Source organism: Chiloscyllium punctatum, chromosome 37, assembly GCF_047496795.1.
Source record: "Chiloscyllium punctatum isolate Juve2018m chromosome 37, sChiPun1.3, whole genome shotgun sequence".
NCBI classification, from domain to species: Eukaryota; Metazoa; Chordata; class Chondrichthyes; order Orectolobiformes; family Hemiscylliidae; genus Chiloscyllium; species Chiloscyllium punctatum.
The window spans coordinates 52,617,281-52,634,045 of NC_092775.1; the positions used below are offsets into that span (position 1 = coordinate 52,617,281).

At 43.7% G+C, this 16,765-nt stretch overlaps 2 protein-coding genes across 3 annotated transcripts in view; one reads left to right on the forward strand and one right to left on the reverse strand.

The window, feature by feature from the left end:
- The window catches only part of rtf2 (replication termination factor 2), a 157,097-nt gene extending 155,537 nt beyond the window's left edge, over positions 1–1,560 (reverse strand). Inside the window, exon 1 of the mRNA XM_072556828.1 lies at positions 1,407–1,560. Coding sequence (XP_072412929.1) covers positions 1,407–1,475 — 69 coding nt within the window. The 5' untranslated portion in view covers positions 1,476–1,560. The remainder of the gene's footprint in view (positions 1–1,406) is intronic.
- Positions 1,561–13,572: 12,012 nt separating this feature from the next.
- Positions 13,573–16,765, forward strand: part of spo11 (SPO11 initiator of meiotic double stranded breaks) — a 75,147-nt gene continuing 71,954 nt past the window's right edge. For both annotated transcript variants that reach the window (XM_072556829.1, XM_072556830.1), the window contains exon 1: positions 13,573–13,732. In XM_072556829.1, coding sequence (XP_072412930.1) covers positions 13,575–13,732 — 158 coding nt within the window. In that variant the 5' untranslated portion in view covers positions 13,573–13,574. The remainder of the gene's footprint in view (positions 13,733–16,765) is intronic.

Here is a 16,765-nt window from a genome sequence, read left to right on the forward strand (position 1 = left end):
AAAAGTCTGAACAATGAAGGCAAGCGTGCTAAACATCTTCTTAAACACCCTTTCCACCTGTGATGCAAACTTCAAAGAATTATGTACCTGAACCCGTAGGTCTCTCTGTTCTACAACTCTACCCAGGGTCCTATTATTTGTTGCATAAGCCTTATCCTTGTTTTACCAAAATGCAATATCTTGGTGTTTCTCCAAATTAAACTCCATCTGCTAATCCTCAGCCCATTGACCCAATTGATCAAGATCTCTTTGCAATCTTAGATAACCTTCAGCACTGTCCACTATACCACCAATTTTGGTGCCATCCACAAATTAACCATGCCTCCCCCATTCTTATCAAATCCATTTATATAAATGACAAACAAATGTGGACCCAATATCAATCACTGTGGAACACCACTGATCACTGGCCTCCAGTCCAAAAACAACCCTCCACCACCAGCATCTCTGACTTGGAAGCCAATTTGCAAAGAATCAAAATCCCTACAGTGTTGAAACAGCCCATTTGGCACAACAAGTCCAGAACGACCCCCAAAGCATAACCCACCTAGACCCATTCCTCTACCCTATGACTCTACATTTACCCCTGACTAATGTACTTAACCTATACATTACTGAACACTATGGACAATCTAGCATGGTCAATTTATCAAACCTGCACGTTTGGATTATGGAAGGACACCAGAGCTCGCAGAGAAAACTCACACAAACACAGGGAGAATGTCCATCTCCAAATAGTTGTCCAAGGCTTGAATCAAACCTGGCTCCCTGGTGCTGTGAGGCAGCAGTGCAAACCACTGTGCCATCCAATTTTGTATCGAACTGGCAAGCTGACCTTGAATCCTATGAGGTCTAACTTTACTAATTAGTCAGCCATGAAGACCCCTTGGATGATTTTCATGGCTCATGTTTTAGCTACAATAAAGCAGGTGCAACATGACATATGACCACTGAACTACTGTGTATCCAAACACCATTTTTCCAATGGATTAACCAATAAGATGATAATGCAACATAAAGTATTAGTGTTAGTCCCTTGGAGTAAACTAAGGCACAAAACAAGCAGCATCAAGTTCATTATTGCTGTCATTCAGACTCAGCATGTACACCAACACTGTAAAAACAATCAAAAATAGCTTTTAAACTTTTTTTAAAAGATCTATGGACCTTAGGGTAATTTTCTAAGTATAAACATAAGCCTGGTGTTAATTTCCCTCTCCCTGTCTAGCCTGGCTTCACCTTGGTCACTCACCACTGGCTAAACAGACAGACGGTATGACCTGAGTCCCAAGTTGTCAGGCCTAGCACCAGACACTAGAGCGACCGCAGTTCCGACCAGTAAACACCGCGGGAAGCCTGGGACTAGGCCGTACTAACTGGCGAGATGGGACAACATCGTTCCTCACCTGCTCCACCTTCTTGGGCCCTTTCACCAACTCATGTCGTTTCGGGATAGTACCTCCATCACAGCCCATGGCGTCCTGGAGACAGACAACACACAATCACTCACTCCAATTTCCCCCAACATCCGCACTGCGCATGCGAACCCCGACTCCCCGGATGTCGCTGACCTTGCCCCGCCCACAAAACCCGGAAGTCCCTACCTGGACCAATCCGCCCGGCCTCGCTGTCTCCTGAGCTGGAGTAGGGGGGAACACAGGGCTCTGCTCAGGCAGTCCTAATAGTGGGTTTGGGGAAGAATGCAGAACCAGGCTGTACTGGGTGAAGGGGCAGGGATAGGGTAAATATACAAAGTCTTTTCCCTGGGGTCGGGGAGTCCAGAACTAGAGGGCATAGGTTTAGGGTGAGAGGGGAAAGATATAAAAGAGACCTCAGGGGCAACTTTTTCACACAGAGGGTGGTAGGTGGAAGGAATGAGCTGCCAGAGGAAGTGGTGGAGGCTGATACAATTGCAACATTTAAAAGGCATTTGGATGGGTATATGAATAGGAAGGGTTTGGAGGGATATGGTCTGGGTGCTGGCAGGTGGGACTAGATTGTGTTGGTATAACTGGTCGGTATGGACGGGGTTGAACTGAAGGGTCTGCTTCTGTGCTATACATCTCTTATCACTCTATGACTCAACATTGAAGAGATGACATGCAGACTGGGTGTCTGCTTTGTTGCTTATGCTTAATCTATTAAAATAATCCCAAGGTTCCAGTTACCTACCATTTCAACACACTACTGTGCCAACATTTCTGCAGCAGTGCTCCAGTGAGGCTCAGCACAAACGGGATGAACAACATTTCACCTTCCAGTTGACACCATACAGTCTTCAAGACTCAATATTGAGTTTAATAATCTCAGAATGTAATTGCTCTGCTCCATGTTGGTTAGCCTTCCCAAAAACCCATAGGTTTCCTCCCTGCACAGCCAGCCCAGTTTCACAGCCATGGATACTGGATCAGTTGGTAGTTTTAAATCTGAGAGAGATACATTCTTGTTTAGCAAGGGATTTGAAACAAGAGCAGGTATATGGAATTCAGCGACAATCTCACTGAATGTTGGAGCAGGCTCAAGGGACTGAACAAATCATACTTCTCATTGGCACTTATCACTCTGTCAGCTTATCATTAGTTATGTCTTTTGTTTGTTTCCCCCGACACGTCCCTCTGGGATACGACTCCATGTACAATATTCACTCTTCCCACCCACCCCTCCCCCACCATCCTTTCATTAGCATAGATGCTACTTTTTCCCAACTATTTTCAGTCCTGATGAAGGGTCACCGTACCTAAAACATTTACAAGGATGTTGTCAGGATTGCAAGGTTTGAGATTTAGGGAGAGGCTGACTAGGCTGGGGCTGTTTTCTATGGAGCATCTGAGGTTGAGGGGTGACCTTATTGAGGTTTATAAGATCATTAGGGGTACTAGTTAAGGTCTTTTTCCTGACTTGGGGGGGGGGGGGGGGGGGGGACATGTGTCTAGAACTAGAGGGCATAGGTTTAGAGGAGAGGGGAAAGATTTAAAAGGGACCTAAGGGGAAACATTTTCACGCAGAGGCCGGGCTGCTGTGTTTCACTAGCACTATTTTTGTTTCAGCTTAAACTTTCTAAGCCTCAAATAGATCTTCTTGTATTTTACAAACACTTGTGGTATTGAACATTTACTGATCTCCTTATACTGAAGAAACCTCTTTTGAATATTTTAAACTGTCTTCTCCCTTTCACAGGATCAACCACTTTTCACATCCAGCTTCAGTCAAGACCCAAGCAGAACTGCTCCAAGCTGAAACTAAAACACTTCTTTTCAGCTATAAGTGTTTCCTTTAAGCCAACGAAATCAAAAATCAAAAGCTTCCATCTGAAAGCCAAACAGATTGTTTGTAATATATTGCAGGTATAGCTGTGGATACAATGTCCATATCAAATGCATGAAAATTTGGGCAGAACACCAGGCAAAGACTGAGAATCAAACCACTGTCAAATGTCCTCTGTGCAGAGCGGAGTTTGCACCACTTTCTCTCCTGCAAGAAGAATTTTAAAAATCCACAAAACTTCTGACTGCAGAAAGAGAAAAACTTGACAAACACCTTGGTATTCCATACAATAACTGCCAGGTTTGTCCACTTCAGGACAAATGTTACAGGAAGGCTGATTTCTATTTCAAGTTGATAAAAATCTAATATGTAGTGGTTTGTTATTTTGTTTACAGCATCTACACACTTGCATCTTATATATGTTATCTTTCACATTCACAGTACAGATCTTATTAAATGTTGTCTAGAATGATGAAACATTAAATGATCAAACTTTTGAAAAATTGGGTTCTTTTCATTCGAGCAGAGGAGATTATATGGTGACCTGACAGATTAAAGTCATGAAGATATGCAAAACTGTAGGTAGAAACAGATTTTCCGGTGATTGACAGATGTTGAAATGCCTTGCAGCCCACCACCTTGCTCTACATTTACTCTAAAACTGATGAACTGTGGCAGCAGTGTGTACCATCTATAAAAAGCACTGGTCCTCTGATAGCACTTTTCAAACAAAAGATCTCTGCCACCTAGAATGACAAGACCACTGGACGCATGCAAACAATTAAACAACTAACAGGGAGAGGGGGCTCTACAAAAATTGCCATTCTCTAATGGTGAGAGAACCCAGAAAGTCCGTGAAAAAGACAAAGCATTTTAGCCAAAATGATCTATATTGGTTCTCCCTTGAGGTCCTTTGTAACATGGATGCAAGTTTTCAACCAATTTAATTCACTCCATATGATGTCAAAAAAAAACTTCAAAGGTTATCCGCCCTGTAAGCATTCTGACTATCGTAATGAAGACTTTCACTCCAGAATTAGCTGTGCCCTGAACCAGGCTGTTCAAGTACAACCATAACAATTGAATCAATTCAGCAATAGAAAACATAGAAAAAATACAGCGCAGTACAGGCCCTTTGGCCCTCGATGTTGCACCGATCCAAGCCCACCTAACCTACACTAGCCCACTATCCTCCATATGCCTATCCAATGCCCGTTTAAATGCCCATAAAGAGGGAGAGTCCACCACTGCTACTGGCAGAGCATTCCATGAACTCACGACTCGCTGAATAAAGAATCTACCCCTAAGGTCTGTCCTATACATACCACCCCTTAATTTAAAGCTATGCCCCCTCGTAATAGCTGACTCCATACGTGGAAAAAGGTTCTCATGTTGAACCCTATCTAAATCCCTAATCATCTTGTACACCTCTATCAAGTCACCCCTAAACCTTCTTTTCTCCAATGAAAATAGCCCCAAGTGCCTCAGCCTTTCCTCATACGATCTTCCTACCAAACCAGGCAACATCCTGGTAAACCTTTTCTGCGCCCGTTCCAGTGCCTCCACATCCTTCCGATAGTATGGCGACCAAAACTGCACACAATACTCCAGATGTGGCCGCACCAGAGTCTTATACAACTGCAATATGACCTTAGGACTCCGGAACTCAATTCCTCTACCAATAAAAGCCAGTACGCCATATGCCTTCTTCACCGCACTATTTACCTGGGTGGCAACTTTCAGACATCTGTCTGCTTATCCACACTACCAAGTATCCGACCATTAGCCCAGTACCCCATCTTTTTGTTACTCATACCAAAGTGAATCACCTCACACTTACCCACATTGAACTCCATTTGCCACCTTTCTGCCCAGCTCTGCAGCTTATCTATATCCCGCTGTAACCTGACACATCCTTCCTCACTGTCAACAACCCCACCGACTTTCATATCATCCGCAAACTTGCTCACCCAACCTTCTAGCCCCTCCTCCAGGTCATTTATAAAAATTACAAACAGCAATGGTCCCAAAACAGATCCTTGCGGAACACCGCTAGTGACTACACTCCAAGATTAACCTTTACCATCAACTACTACCCTCTGTCTTCTTTCAGCCAGCCAATTCCTAATCCAAACCTCCAACTCACCCTCAATGCCATACCTCCATATTTTTTGAAGTAGCCAACCATGGGGAACCTTATCAAACGCCTTACTAAAATCCATATACACCACATCTATCGCTTTACCCTCGTCCACCTCCTTAGTCACCTTCTCAAAGAATTCAATAAGGTTTTTGAGGCACGACGTGCCCTTCACAAAACCATGCTGACTATCCTTTATCACATTATTCCTATCCAGATGTTCATAAATCCTATCCCTTACAATTCTCTCTAAGACTTTGTCCACAACAGAAGTGAGACTCACCAGCCTATAATTACTAGGGTTATCCCTACTCCCCTTCTTGAACAAAGGAACTACATTTGCTATCCTCCAATCTTCTGGCACTATTCCTGTAGACAACGAGGACATAAAAATCAAGGCTAGTGGCTCTGCAATCTCCTCCCTTGCTTCCCAGAGAATCCTAAGATAAATGCCTTCAGGCCCAGGGGACTTATCTATTTTCACCCTTTCCAGAATTTCCAACACCTCTTCCCTACATACCTCAAAGCCGTCCATTCTAATTAATTGTGACTCAGTATTCACATCGGCAACAATGTCCTGTTCCTGAGTGAATACTGACGAAAAGTATTTATTCAGTGTCTCCCCAATCTCTTCAGCTTCCACACGCAACTTCCCACTACTATCCTTGACTGGACCTATTCCTACCCTCGTCATTCTTTTATTCCTGACATACCTGTAGAAAGCCTTTGGGTTTTTCCTAATCCTACCAACTAAGGACTTTTCATGTCCCCTCCTTGCTGCTCTTAGCTCTCTCTTCAGATCCTTCCTGGCTACCTTATAACTCTCAATCGCCCCGACTGAACCTTCACGCCTCATCTTTACATAGGCCGCCCTCTTACCTTTAACAAGGGATTCCAATTCCTTATTAAACTACGGCTCCCTCACACGACCCTTTCCTCCCTGCCTGACAGGTACATATTTATAAATGACACTCAATAGTTGCTCCTTGAACAAGCTCCACATATCAATTGCGCCCTTGCCTTGAAGCCTACTTTTCCAGGCCATGCATCCTAAATTGTGCCTCACCGCATCATAATTTCCCTGCCCCCAGCTATAACTCTTGCCCTGCAGTGCACACTTATCCCTCTCCATCACTAGAGTTAATGTGGAAAACTGTCCAGTTATATCACATCTACAAAAAGCAGGAGAAATCCAACCCAACCAATTTACTGTTGCATCAGTCTGTTCTCAATCACCAGCAAAATGGAAAGTGTCAGCGACAGAGCTATCAATATTCAACACATCACTCATACAATTTTGTATGATCTTTTTATCTCTCTGTCCATTGATCTCTCTGCCTATATAGTTCTGTGCTGTATGCTTTTCCTCACTTCACCTAATGAAAGGGCAGTTCTCTGAAAGCTTGTGATTTCAAATAAATCTATTGGAATATAATCTGATGTCATGTGACTTCTGACCTTGTCCACCCCACTCCAACACCGTCACCTCCAGGACTTGGATCAGGGAGAGTACAGAACAGGCAATTGGATTCAGATCCGATCAGAAGTTTGAGAGTCAGAATAATTTGGAGTCTGGATGGAGGTACAAGAAAAACCTAAATAGGGAATTAGGTATATCATTACACACTGAGCATGGAAGAACTGCAGCTGATAACAGGATAAGTGAGAATATCATGAGATCAACAGGCAGTAAAGCAGAGAGTGTAACGGAGAGCTTTTATGTAAATAAACAATGAAAAATTGTTTTCGGCGGTGAATGAATTGAAAAAGCTGTCATAGTTTGAGGATATTTACTGGGAGAACCAAATGGAAGAGACTCGGAATGTTCATGAACTGAGGGTCTTACTGAAGGAGAGAGCAGTATTTAATGGAGGCAGTGGGGATCTCACCCAACTACTAGATAACCAGTAAAATCCTGTGTTGCTTACTTTCGGTAAGGTCCAGCAAATTGGGTGACAGTCAGGCATTGAATTGGGCAACAAAAGGCCTTCCCTGGGTGCATGGGGACAGAAATCCTACCTATACCATTCTTCCCAAGAATTGCCAGCAAATCAGAGGCCACTATTGTGTATTAATCAGCAGGAACAGCACGACCTGCAAGTTCCCTTCCATTGCCACTCACCATTCCTTCAATGTCAGAATCCTGAAACTTCCTGTCTAATATTACTGTGTAGTACTTACGCCATATGGACTGTAGCAGTTCAAGAAGACAGCACACTACTACGTTCTCAAAACACCTAATGATGGGATATAAATGCTGACTTAGCAATCAATGCCCCAAATCCCATGAATGAATTCTTTAAAAATGAGAAGCTGCTACTAGCAATGCATTGACCCAATGCTCAGAATCCAGGGAATATGTATATAATAGCAAAATATCACAAGGAAAGGCATTCAGCAGCATAACCCCCATCCTTCCTTTGCCACGTCCTTTTTTTAGGCATTGAATGCTTTTGAACACAAGGCACTCCTGGAAGCCCATAGGCAGATGAGTAGGCTTTTGCTTTTTGAGCTTCCTGTACAAGTTCCCTTTCCATCACTGAATGAATTCTAAAACAGCTTGTTGAGGCCTTTAAGTGAACAGTAATTGCTCATTTAAGAGCCCTGCATTTGGTAGCAGGTGGGAAGGCCACCCATGAGCTTTTCTGTCCCATATCGTAATCAGGTCAGAATTTGGAAGGTGGTGAGGCTCCAACCTGCCATGTTCAGCTCAATTTAATGGCCTCACCTGCCCTCAGACTCAGTGGGCTGAATGGCATTTTCTGTGTTGAATGAACGTATCATCACCATCTGCCTTTGGAGAATGTTTTAATTTCCATTTAGAATCTAGAATGCTATTTAAAAAGGAATGTAATAAACGTTGGTTCTTCCTTTTATAAAGTGAATCAGGGGTAATAATGTTATCAGAGATCATGGCGGCATTGGTACTAGTGGGCTCATTCTATTCTATGGGGAGAAAGTGAGGACTGCAGATGCTGGAGGTCAGAGCTGAAAATGTGTTGCTGGAAAAGCGCAGCAGGTCAGGCAGCATCCAAGGAGCAGGAGAAGAAGGGCTCATGCCCGAAACGTCGATTCTCCTCCTCCTTGGATGCTGCCTGACCTGCTGCGCTTTTCCAGCAACACATTTTCAGCTCATTCTATTCCATGATTTGTTTTATTCTGTTAGAATATATCATTCCATGGAGTGGTTTAGAAACATTGGTTCTGACCTGAGTAAATCAATTTTGAAGAAAAGCTCTTGAACATATATTATGGGAATGCTAAATTCCCGAGTAGAAATCCCTAAAGTTTTTAGGCAAGAACTACTTTTTGTCATTTCTATAAATAATTTGGATGTGAGCATAAGAGGTACAGTTAGTAAGTTTGCAGATGACACCAAAATTGGAGATGTAGCAGGTCAGGCAGCATCCAAGGAGGAGGAGAATCGACGTTTCGGGCATGAGCCCTTCTTCTCCTGCTCCTTGGATGCTGCCTGACCTGCTGCGCTTTTCCAGCAACACATTTTCAGCTCTGACCTCCAGCATCTGCAGTCCTCACTTTGGAGATGTAGCAGACAGCAAAGAAGGTTGCCTCACATTACAATGGGGTATTGATCAGAAATGGCCAGTGGGCTGAGGAGTGGCACATGAAGTTTAATAGGACTTATTCACTTAATAATAAGGTCCTAGGGAGTGTTGCTGAACAAAGAGACCTTTGAGTGTAGTTTCATAGTTCCTTGAAATTAGTGTCACAGGTAGATAGGATAGTGAAGAAGACATTTGGTATGCTTTCCTTTATTGGTCAGTGTATTGAGTACAGCAGTTGGGAGGTCATGTTGCAACTGTACAGGACATTGGTTAGGCCATTTTTGGAATATTGCATGCAATTCTGATCTCCATCTTATTGGAAAGATGTTGTGAAACTTGAAAAAGTTAAGAAAAGATTTACAAGGATGTTGCCAGGGTTGGAGAATTTGAGCTATAGGGAGAGGTTGAAAAGGCTGGTGACCATGTGGGAATCAGTGCTGATGACTTACCTTTATTGATCAGTTGTTGTGGCTGTGGGTATGTTCACCAAGCTGGGAAGTTGATTTGCAGATGTTTTGTCCCCTGTCTAGGTGACACCTCAGTGCTTTGGAGCCTCCTGTGAAGCGCCTCTGTACTATATCTTCTGGAATTTATTTGATTCCATTTCTGCTGCTTCCGGTTCTAGTTGTTCATTGCAGTGGCTGGTATATTGGGTCTAGGTCAATGTGCTTGTTGATGGAGTCTGTGACTGAGTGCCATGCTTCTCAAAATTCCCTGGCTGTCCAATGTTAAGCTTGTCCTATGATCATTGTGTTGCCCCAATCGAGTTTGTGGTCCTTGTATGGTTACTCGGGACTGCTAGCCGTGGCGTTTAGTGGCGAGTTGGCGTTTGTAGATGCAGATTGCTAGTTGTCTGCCTGCATGCCCTATATAGTGTTTCATGCAGTCTTTGCGTGGAATCCTGTAAATTACGTTAGTTTTGAACATGATGGGTCCTGGTGGTTTGTTGTCTGAGTGGGCTGAAGGTTTATGGGCTGTCATGAATCCCATTGGGTCGGAGAAACATCCGCAAATCAACTTCCCAACTGGGTGAACACACTCACAACTACGACAACAGGCACTCGAGCTACAAATTTTAACACCAATCTTTATTGGTCAGTGTATTGAGTATAGGAGTTGAGATGTTATTTTGCAGCTGTACAGGACATCTGTTAGGTCACTTTTGAAATACTGCGTTCAATTCTGGTCTCCCTGTTATAAGAAAGCTGGTGTTAAATTTGAAAGAGTGTAGAAAAAATTGACAAAGACTTGGCTGGGTTTAGAGGGTTTGAGTTATAAGGAGAGGTTGAATAGGCTGGGGTTATTTTCCCTGGAGAGTCAGAGGTTTATAAAATCATGAGGGGATAGATAGGGTGAATAGTCAAGATTCTTTTTCTCAAGTTAGAGGAGTCCAAAACTCAAGATGATAAGTTAAAGGTGTGAGGAGAAAGATATAAAAGGAACCTAAGGGGGAATTTTATAATGAAAAGAGTAGTGTGTGTGTGGAATAAACTGTCAGAGGAAGTGGTAGAGGCTAATAGAATTACAAAATTTAAACCCATCTAGAGTGGCAGATCGAGTTTAATTTAGATAAATGTGAGGTGCTGCATGTTGGAATGGCAAATCAGGGCAGGACATTTCCACTTAATGGTAAGGTCCTGGGGAGTGTTGCTGAACAAAAGAGACTTTGGTGTGCAGGTTTCAAGATATATGGGCCAAATGCTGGCAAATGGGATTAGATTAAGGTAGGATATTGAGTTGCAGAGACGAGTTGGATAGAAGGGCCTGTTTCCATGCTGCACAATTCTATGATTCTAAGGTATGCTCCCTGCCACCACTTTTCCTCTTGTCGCTGTGAAGTATTACTGGAAAATGGCTGGAACAATGCCTAGTGTGGGTGGAATAAATGTCAATTTGAGGGAGTAATGCTTGGACATTATGGAAATTAATATATGAAGTAGCTGTTTGCAAAGTTCATCACATTAAATTTGTAATTGTTTGCTATGCATTCAGATTGAAGCTGCTGAGATTTCAGATGCTGGTCAAAGGTGATTTCCCAAATACCATTGGTGCTTGCAAATTAAACTTGGGCATCTCAATGATGTGGAAGTGAGCAACAATGATGCTGATAAGGACCAGTGCTCGCTAAAGGTGAATCACAGTTTGCCCAATTGTCAAGGGTCCTGTGTGAGCCACACAATCCTCATTTATTCCTTTACTCTTGGTCTGTTTTTAGGTCCTTCCCACCAAAAGTGATTGACATTGCCGCTGGTGGCTGCCTGCATAAGAAGGCAAAAATGGATGCAGGAGGACTAGGGCTAATGGCAAGCTGAAGAGCAGCAGCAGAGCAGCATGGAGGACAAGGAGCATGCAGCACAGGGAGAGGCCTCCAGGACCTTTCAGGATGTGTGAAATTTGGAGGCACACAGCTTTCCAGTCCATAATAGATTTCCTGGGGATGACTGGACTGTGAAGAAGGTTACCTCAGAGTACAACAGGACCATAATCAGATGGCCAATGGGCCGAAGAGTGGCAGATCGAGTTTAATTTAGATAAATGTGAGGTGCTGCATGTTGGAATGGCAAATCAGGGCAGGACATTTCCACTTAATGGTAAGGTCCTGGGGAGTGTTGCTGAACAAAAGAGACTTTGGTGTGCAGGTTCATAGCTCCTTGAAAGTAGAGTAACAGATAGTGAAGAAGGTGTTTGGTGTGTGTGCCTTTATTAGTTAGGGCGTTGAGTATTGGAGTTGCGAGGTCATGTTGTGGCTGTACAGAACATTGATTAGGCCACTATTGGAATACTCCGTGCAGTTCTAGTCACCGTGCTACAGGAAGGATATTGTGAAACTTGCAAGGTTTAGAAAAGATTTACAAGGATGTTGCCAGGGTTGGAGGATTTGAACTATAGAGAGAGAGGCTGAATGGACTGACTAGACTGAGGCTATTTCCCTGGAGCCTTGGTGGCTGAGGGATGACCTTATAAAGGTTGATAAAATCATGAGGGGCTTGGATAGGCTAAATAGACAAGGTCTTTTCCCTGGAGTGAAGGAATACAAAACTAGAGGGTATAAGGTTCAAGGTGAGAGGGGAAAGATTTAAAAGAGACCTAAGGGACAACCTTTTCATGCATAGGGTAATGCGAGTATGGAATGAACCGCCAGAGGAGGTAGTGGAGGCTGGTATAATTACAACATTTAAAAGGCATTTGGATGGGTGTATGAATAGGAAGGTTTTAGAGGGATACAGGCCAAATGCCTGCAAATGGTACTAGATTTATTTAGGATATCTGGTTGGCATGGAAAAGTTGGATCAAAGTGTTTGTTTCCATGATGTATATCTCTTTATCCTATGATTGAGATGCAGTGCTCACACAGGCTCCATATGTCCCAGAACACTTTGATAAAACTGTGCTGGATGCTGCAGCAGTACCTGACAGCCTCCATCCCTTCCCAGTGGCTATGAAAGTCACTGCTACGCTGAAAGTTTATGCTGCAGGTTCCTTTCAGGTGATCTGTGTGGGATATCTCAATCGTGAACTCTCAAATGCATTAGGACAGTGACCAATGCTATCTGTTCAAAATCACACCAGTTCATTTCTTTCATCAATGACGAGATCAGTGCTACAGCCGAGTAGGATTTGGTAACATAGCTGAGAATCCCCCAGGTGCAGAATGCCATCAAATGCACACATGTGGTTCTGAAAGAACCACACAACAACACTGCAGAACTTACTAACAGGGGCTGCAATCAAATAATATTCAGGTGATCACTCTTCCCACTTCCTAGAGGTGTGTAAAATAAAAAGCATATTACTGCGGATGCTGGAATCTAAAACCAAAAGAGAAAATGCTGGAAAATCTCAGCAGGTCTGGCAGCATTTGTGAGGAGAGAAAAGAGCTGACATTTCAAGTCTAACTGACCCTTTGTCAAAGCTGGGAAGTTGAAGGAGAAGTTGTTGAGAGAGAGAACAAATTCAGTCAGGCGGAGGAGAGTGGTGGTGGATGGAGATTGTTCGGGCCTCTTTTCGAGAAAGAAGCGAAGAGTTTTCAAGCCATCTTCGTGTGGGATGGAGGTGTAAAGATATTGCACATCCATGGTGGCTTTGAATAGAAGAAGCTTTGACAAAGAGTCAGTTAGACTCGAAACGTCAGCTCTTTTCTCTTCTTACAGATGCTGCCAGACCTGCTGAGATTTTCCAGCATTTTCTCTTTTGGTCCTAGAGGTGCGTGTCTGCTATCTTGGCAGTTGCCATTGGCTCCTACATCCTGGGGTATGCTCATTTGAAGATCAAGATGCCTTACAAGGGGACACCATGGCACACCCTCCAACCCCGTAGAGTGAGAGTAAAATGTCACCCATGCTTCCACTGGGTTGTGTTGGAGTATAAGGCTGCTGAAGATACTGCTTCACACCTTCGACTTGTGCAGAGGGGCCTTAACCATTTTTAATAACTGAGAAATAATTGGGCACAGACTGAGTCAGTTCTTATAACCAAGGTACTGGTGGCGTCAATGGTAAGTAACCACAGACCTACACAGAATGATGGTGCTATAACAATGGCCCCGCGCGCCTGCGCAGTACGGTCGAGGGCCGGATGGCGCGCAGGCGCAGTGGGCCTTGACCATGTCGTGCGCTCTCTGCCCGTCAATGGAGCCCTCCGTGCGAGTCGCTGACTTCGAGGCGGTGGAGAGGCACCGGGCCGTTCTGCAGCAGCGGTTGTGTGTGGTGACCGAGCTGGGCGATGTCAGCCAACAGCTGGTGCGGACGGAGCCACTGGGCAGGTACAGGTCGCCTTTGTGTTCACTGCTTCAAACAGGGAGTTTAGAGAAGCCCAGAGGACCATGGCCGCCATTGTGGATGGCTCAACAACAGGAGCATGGCGAGCCTTTCCCCAATGAGGGGGTGGGGTTAGACTTCAGTCGGAGCTAAGGTTAAAAAAACACCTTTTTATTTTAAAAAAGACACCGTTAGTGATCTGTCGCTAATCCTTGATTCCGACAAACCAACTATTTTCAATGGATTACTGACAGTTTCATGGCTCTTGCTCCTTGGCTGTCCCATTGATGTCTTAAATTCCATGTTTAATCTGGTGTCGAAATGCCTCTCAATAATGAACGATTTTAATTCTCATCTAAACTGGATGAGTAAAATTGGCAAAGGTAGCCTGTAGAATACGTTCATTCAGGAGCCTTTCCAGGATCAATGCATTCAGCAACTAAACGGGCTATTTTAAAGTTCTGAGGAAGGGTCGCTTGAGCCAAAATGCTAACTCTGATTTCTCTCCACTGATGCTGCCAGACCTGCTGGGCTTTTCCAGCAATTTCTGTTCGTGTTAGGCTATTTTAAATCTGTGTAATGTTTAATGAAGCAAGATTAATTAAAAACTTTGTAAACAATCCTTGTTAAGAATGATCATAATGTGATGGAATTTCATATTGAGTTTTGAGAATGAGTAATGTAGTTTAGAAATATGTCTTAAACTTAAAGACAGTTACAAAGTTATGAAGGCAGAGTTGGCTAAAGTAGATGAGGAAAATAGGTTGAAGTAAAATGGTGGGGAAGGAATGGCCAACTAAAGATGCTTCACACCTCACAAAAAAAAGATTATTATGTTTTTGGACTTCATCTTTCCTTTGGGTTAAAATTAAGGGGGTCAAAAGAGCTGTGCTGAAATTTGCCTGACAGCTAATTTGTTACAGATCAGTGTGGAAGCATTGTTTTACTGCCAAGGTACAGGATTTACAATGATAAAGCAGAAACCTGTCAGCTCATAATACAGACGGTGAATTTCCAAATTCCCAGAAAACTGTTGAGAATGTCAGGTTGGAAAAAGTACTACTTATGCAGTAATCAAGTCAGAGCTATACAACATTGAAACAGACCTTTCAATCCAACTTGTCGACACCCTCTAAGTTTCCCAAAGTAAATTTGTCTGCATTTGGCCCATATCTTTCTAAATCTTCCCTATTCAGGCAATTACAACATCTTTAAAATGTTTTAATTGTACCTGCATCTCTCACTTCATTCCATATATGAACCACCCTGTGTGTGAAAACGTTGCCCCTCAGATCCCATTTAAATCTTTCTCCTCTCACCTTAAACTTATGCTGTCTAGCTTTGAACTCTCCGACCCAAAGGAAAAGACCTTTGATATTCAACTTATCTATGCCCTTCATGATTTTATAAACTTCTACAATGTCACCCCTCAACCTCCTATACTTCAGTGGAAAAAGTCCCGTCCCATCCAGTCTTTCCTTATAACTCAAACTTTCCAGTCCTGGTTACATCCTTGTAAATCTTTTCTGCACCCTCTCCAATATTCTTCTTGTAGTCAGGTGACCAGAATTATACACTGTACTCCAAAAGTGGCCTGACCAACATTCTATAGAACATTGGAAATTTGAAACAGTCTCCCTATCTCCATTTTCAGGAGGAGTGAGGAGAGAGAGGACCAGGGGGCTGTTGGGTAGGTAAATTTCTCACTTAAAAGGGACTTAACTTCAGCGTCAAGCCTCCATTTTCTGGAGGAGATGTAGGACCAGGGGCTGCCAGGAAGGTAAATTTCCCACTAAAAAGGACTTCCCTTGAGTATCATGCCTCCATTTTCGGGAGGATTGGGGGCGGGAGGAGAGAGAGAGAGAGTTCACTCATTGCAGTAGCAGTGAGAACGAGGAGCTGAGTGGGAGCGGTCGAATTGGCTCTGAGAAGGTGAGTGAACTGATATATTTGGGCAGCAGCTGATGACCCTGACTCCTTCATGTGCAGGAAGTGTGTCCAGCTGCAGCTTTTGTTTGACCACATGACGGCTCTGGAGCTGCGGATGGACTCACTGTGGAGCATTTGCGATGCTGAGTGTGTCGTGGATAGCACATTTAGTGAATTGGTCACAACTCAGATTAGGATTGCTGAGAGAGAAAGGGAATAGGTGACCGAAAGGCACAGAAAGAGCAGGAAGGCAGTGTAGGTGTCCTCTGCAGTCATTTCCCTCCAAAACAGGTCTACCATTTTGGATATTGTTGAAGGAGATGCCTCACTAGGGGAAGGCAACAGTAGCCAGGTTCATTGAACCGTGGCTGGCTTTGCTATACAGAAGTGCGGGAAAAAGTGGAAGTGCTATCGTCATAGGGAATTCAATTGTAAGGGGAGTAGATAGGTGGTTCTGTGGTCAAAAATGAGACACCCAAGTGGTATGTAGCCTCCCAGGTGCACAGGTCAGGGGTGTCTCAGATCGGCTGCAGAATGTTCTCAAGGGGGAGGGTGAATAGCATTTCGACATTGGTGCATTTCGACACCAGTGATGTAGGATGAGGTCCTACAAGCAGAATTTAGGGAGTTGGGAGCCAAGTTAAAAAGTAGGACCTCAGAGGTAGTAATCTCAGGATTGCTACTAGTGCCATGCGCTAGTGGGAATAGAAATGAAAGAAAAGGCAGGATGAATGCGTGGTATGAGAGATAGTGCAGGAGGGAGTGGTTCTGATTTTTTCGGACATTGGGATTGGTTTTGGGGAGGTGGGACTCTTACAAATTGGACAGTCTCCACCTGGGCCGGACTGGAACGTGCTTTTGCTAACTGTGGAGAGGGTTTAAACTAATTTGATGGGGATGGGAACCAAATGAGGAGGTTAGTCGACAGTAAGGAGGTAGTAACTAAATCCTGTAAGGAACTAGATAATGAAGTCAGTGTGACCAAGGGCGCAGATGGTGAACGCAAAGGGACTGGTGGTCTGAGGTGCATTTGTTTTAATGCAATAAGTGTAGTAGGTAAGGCAGACAAATTTAGGGCTTGGATTAGTACCTGGGAGTGTGATGTTATT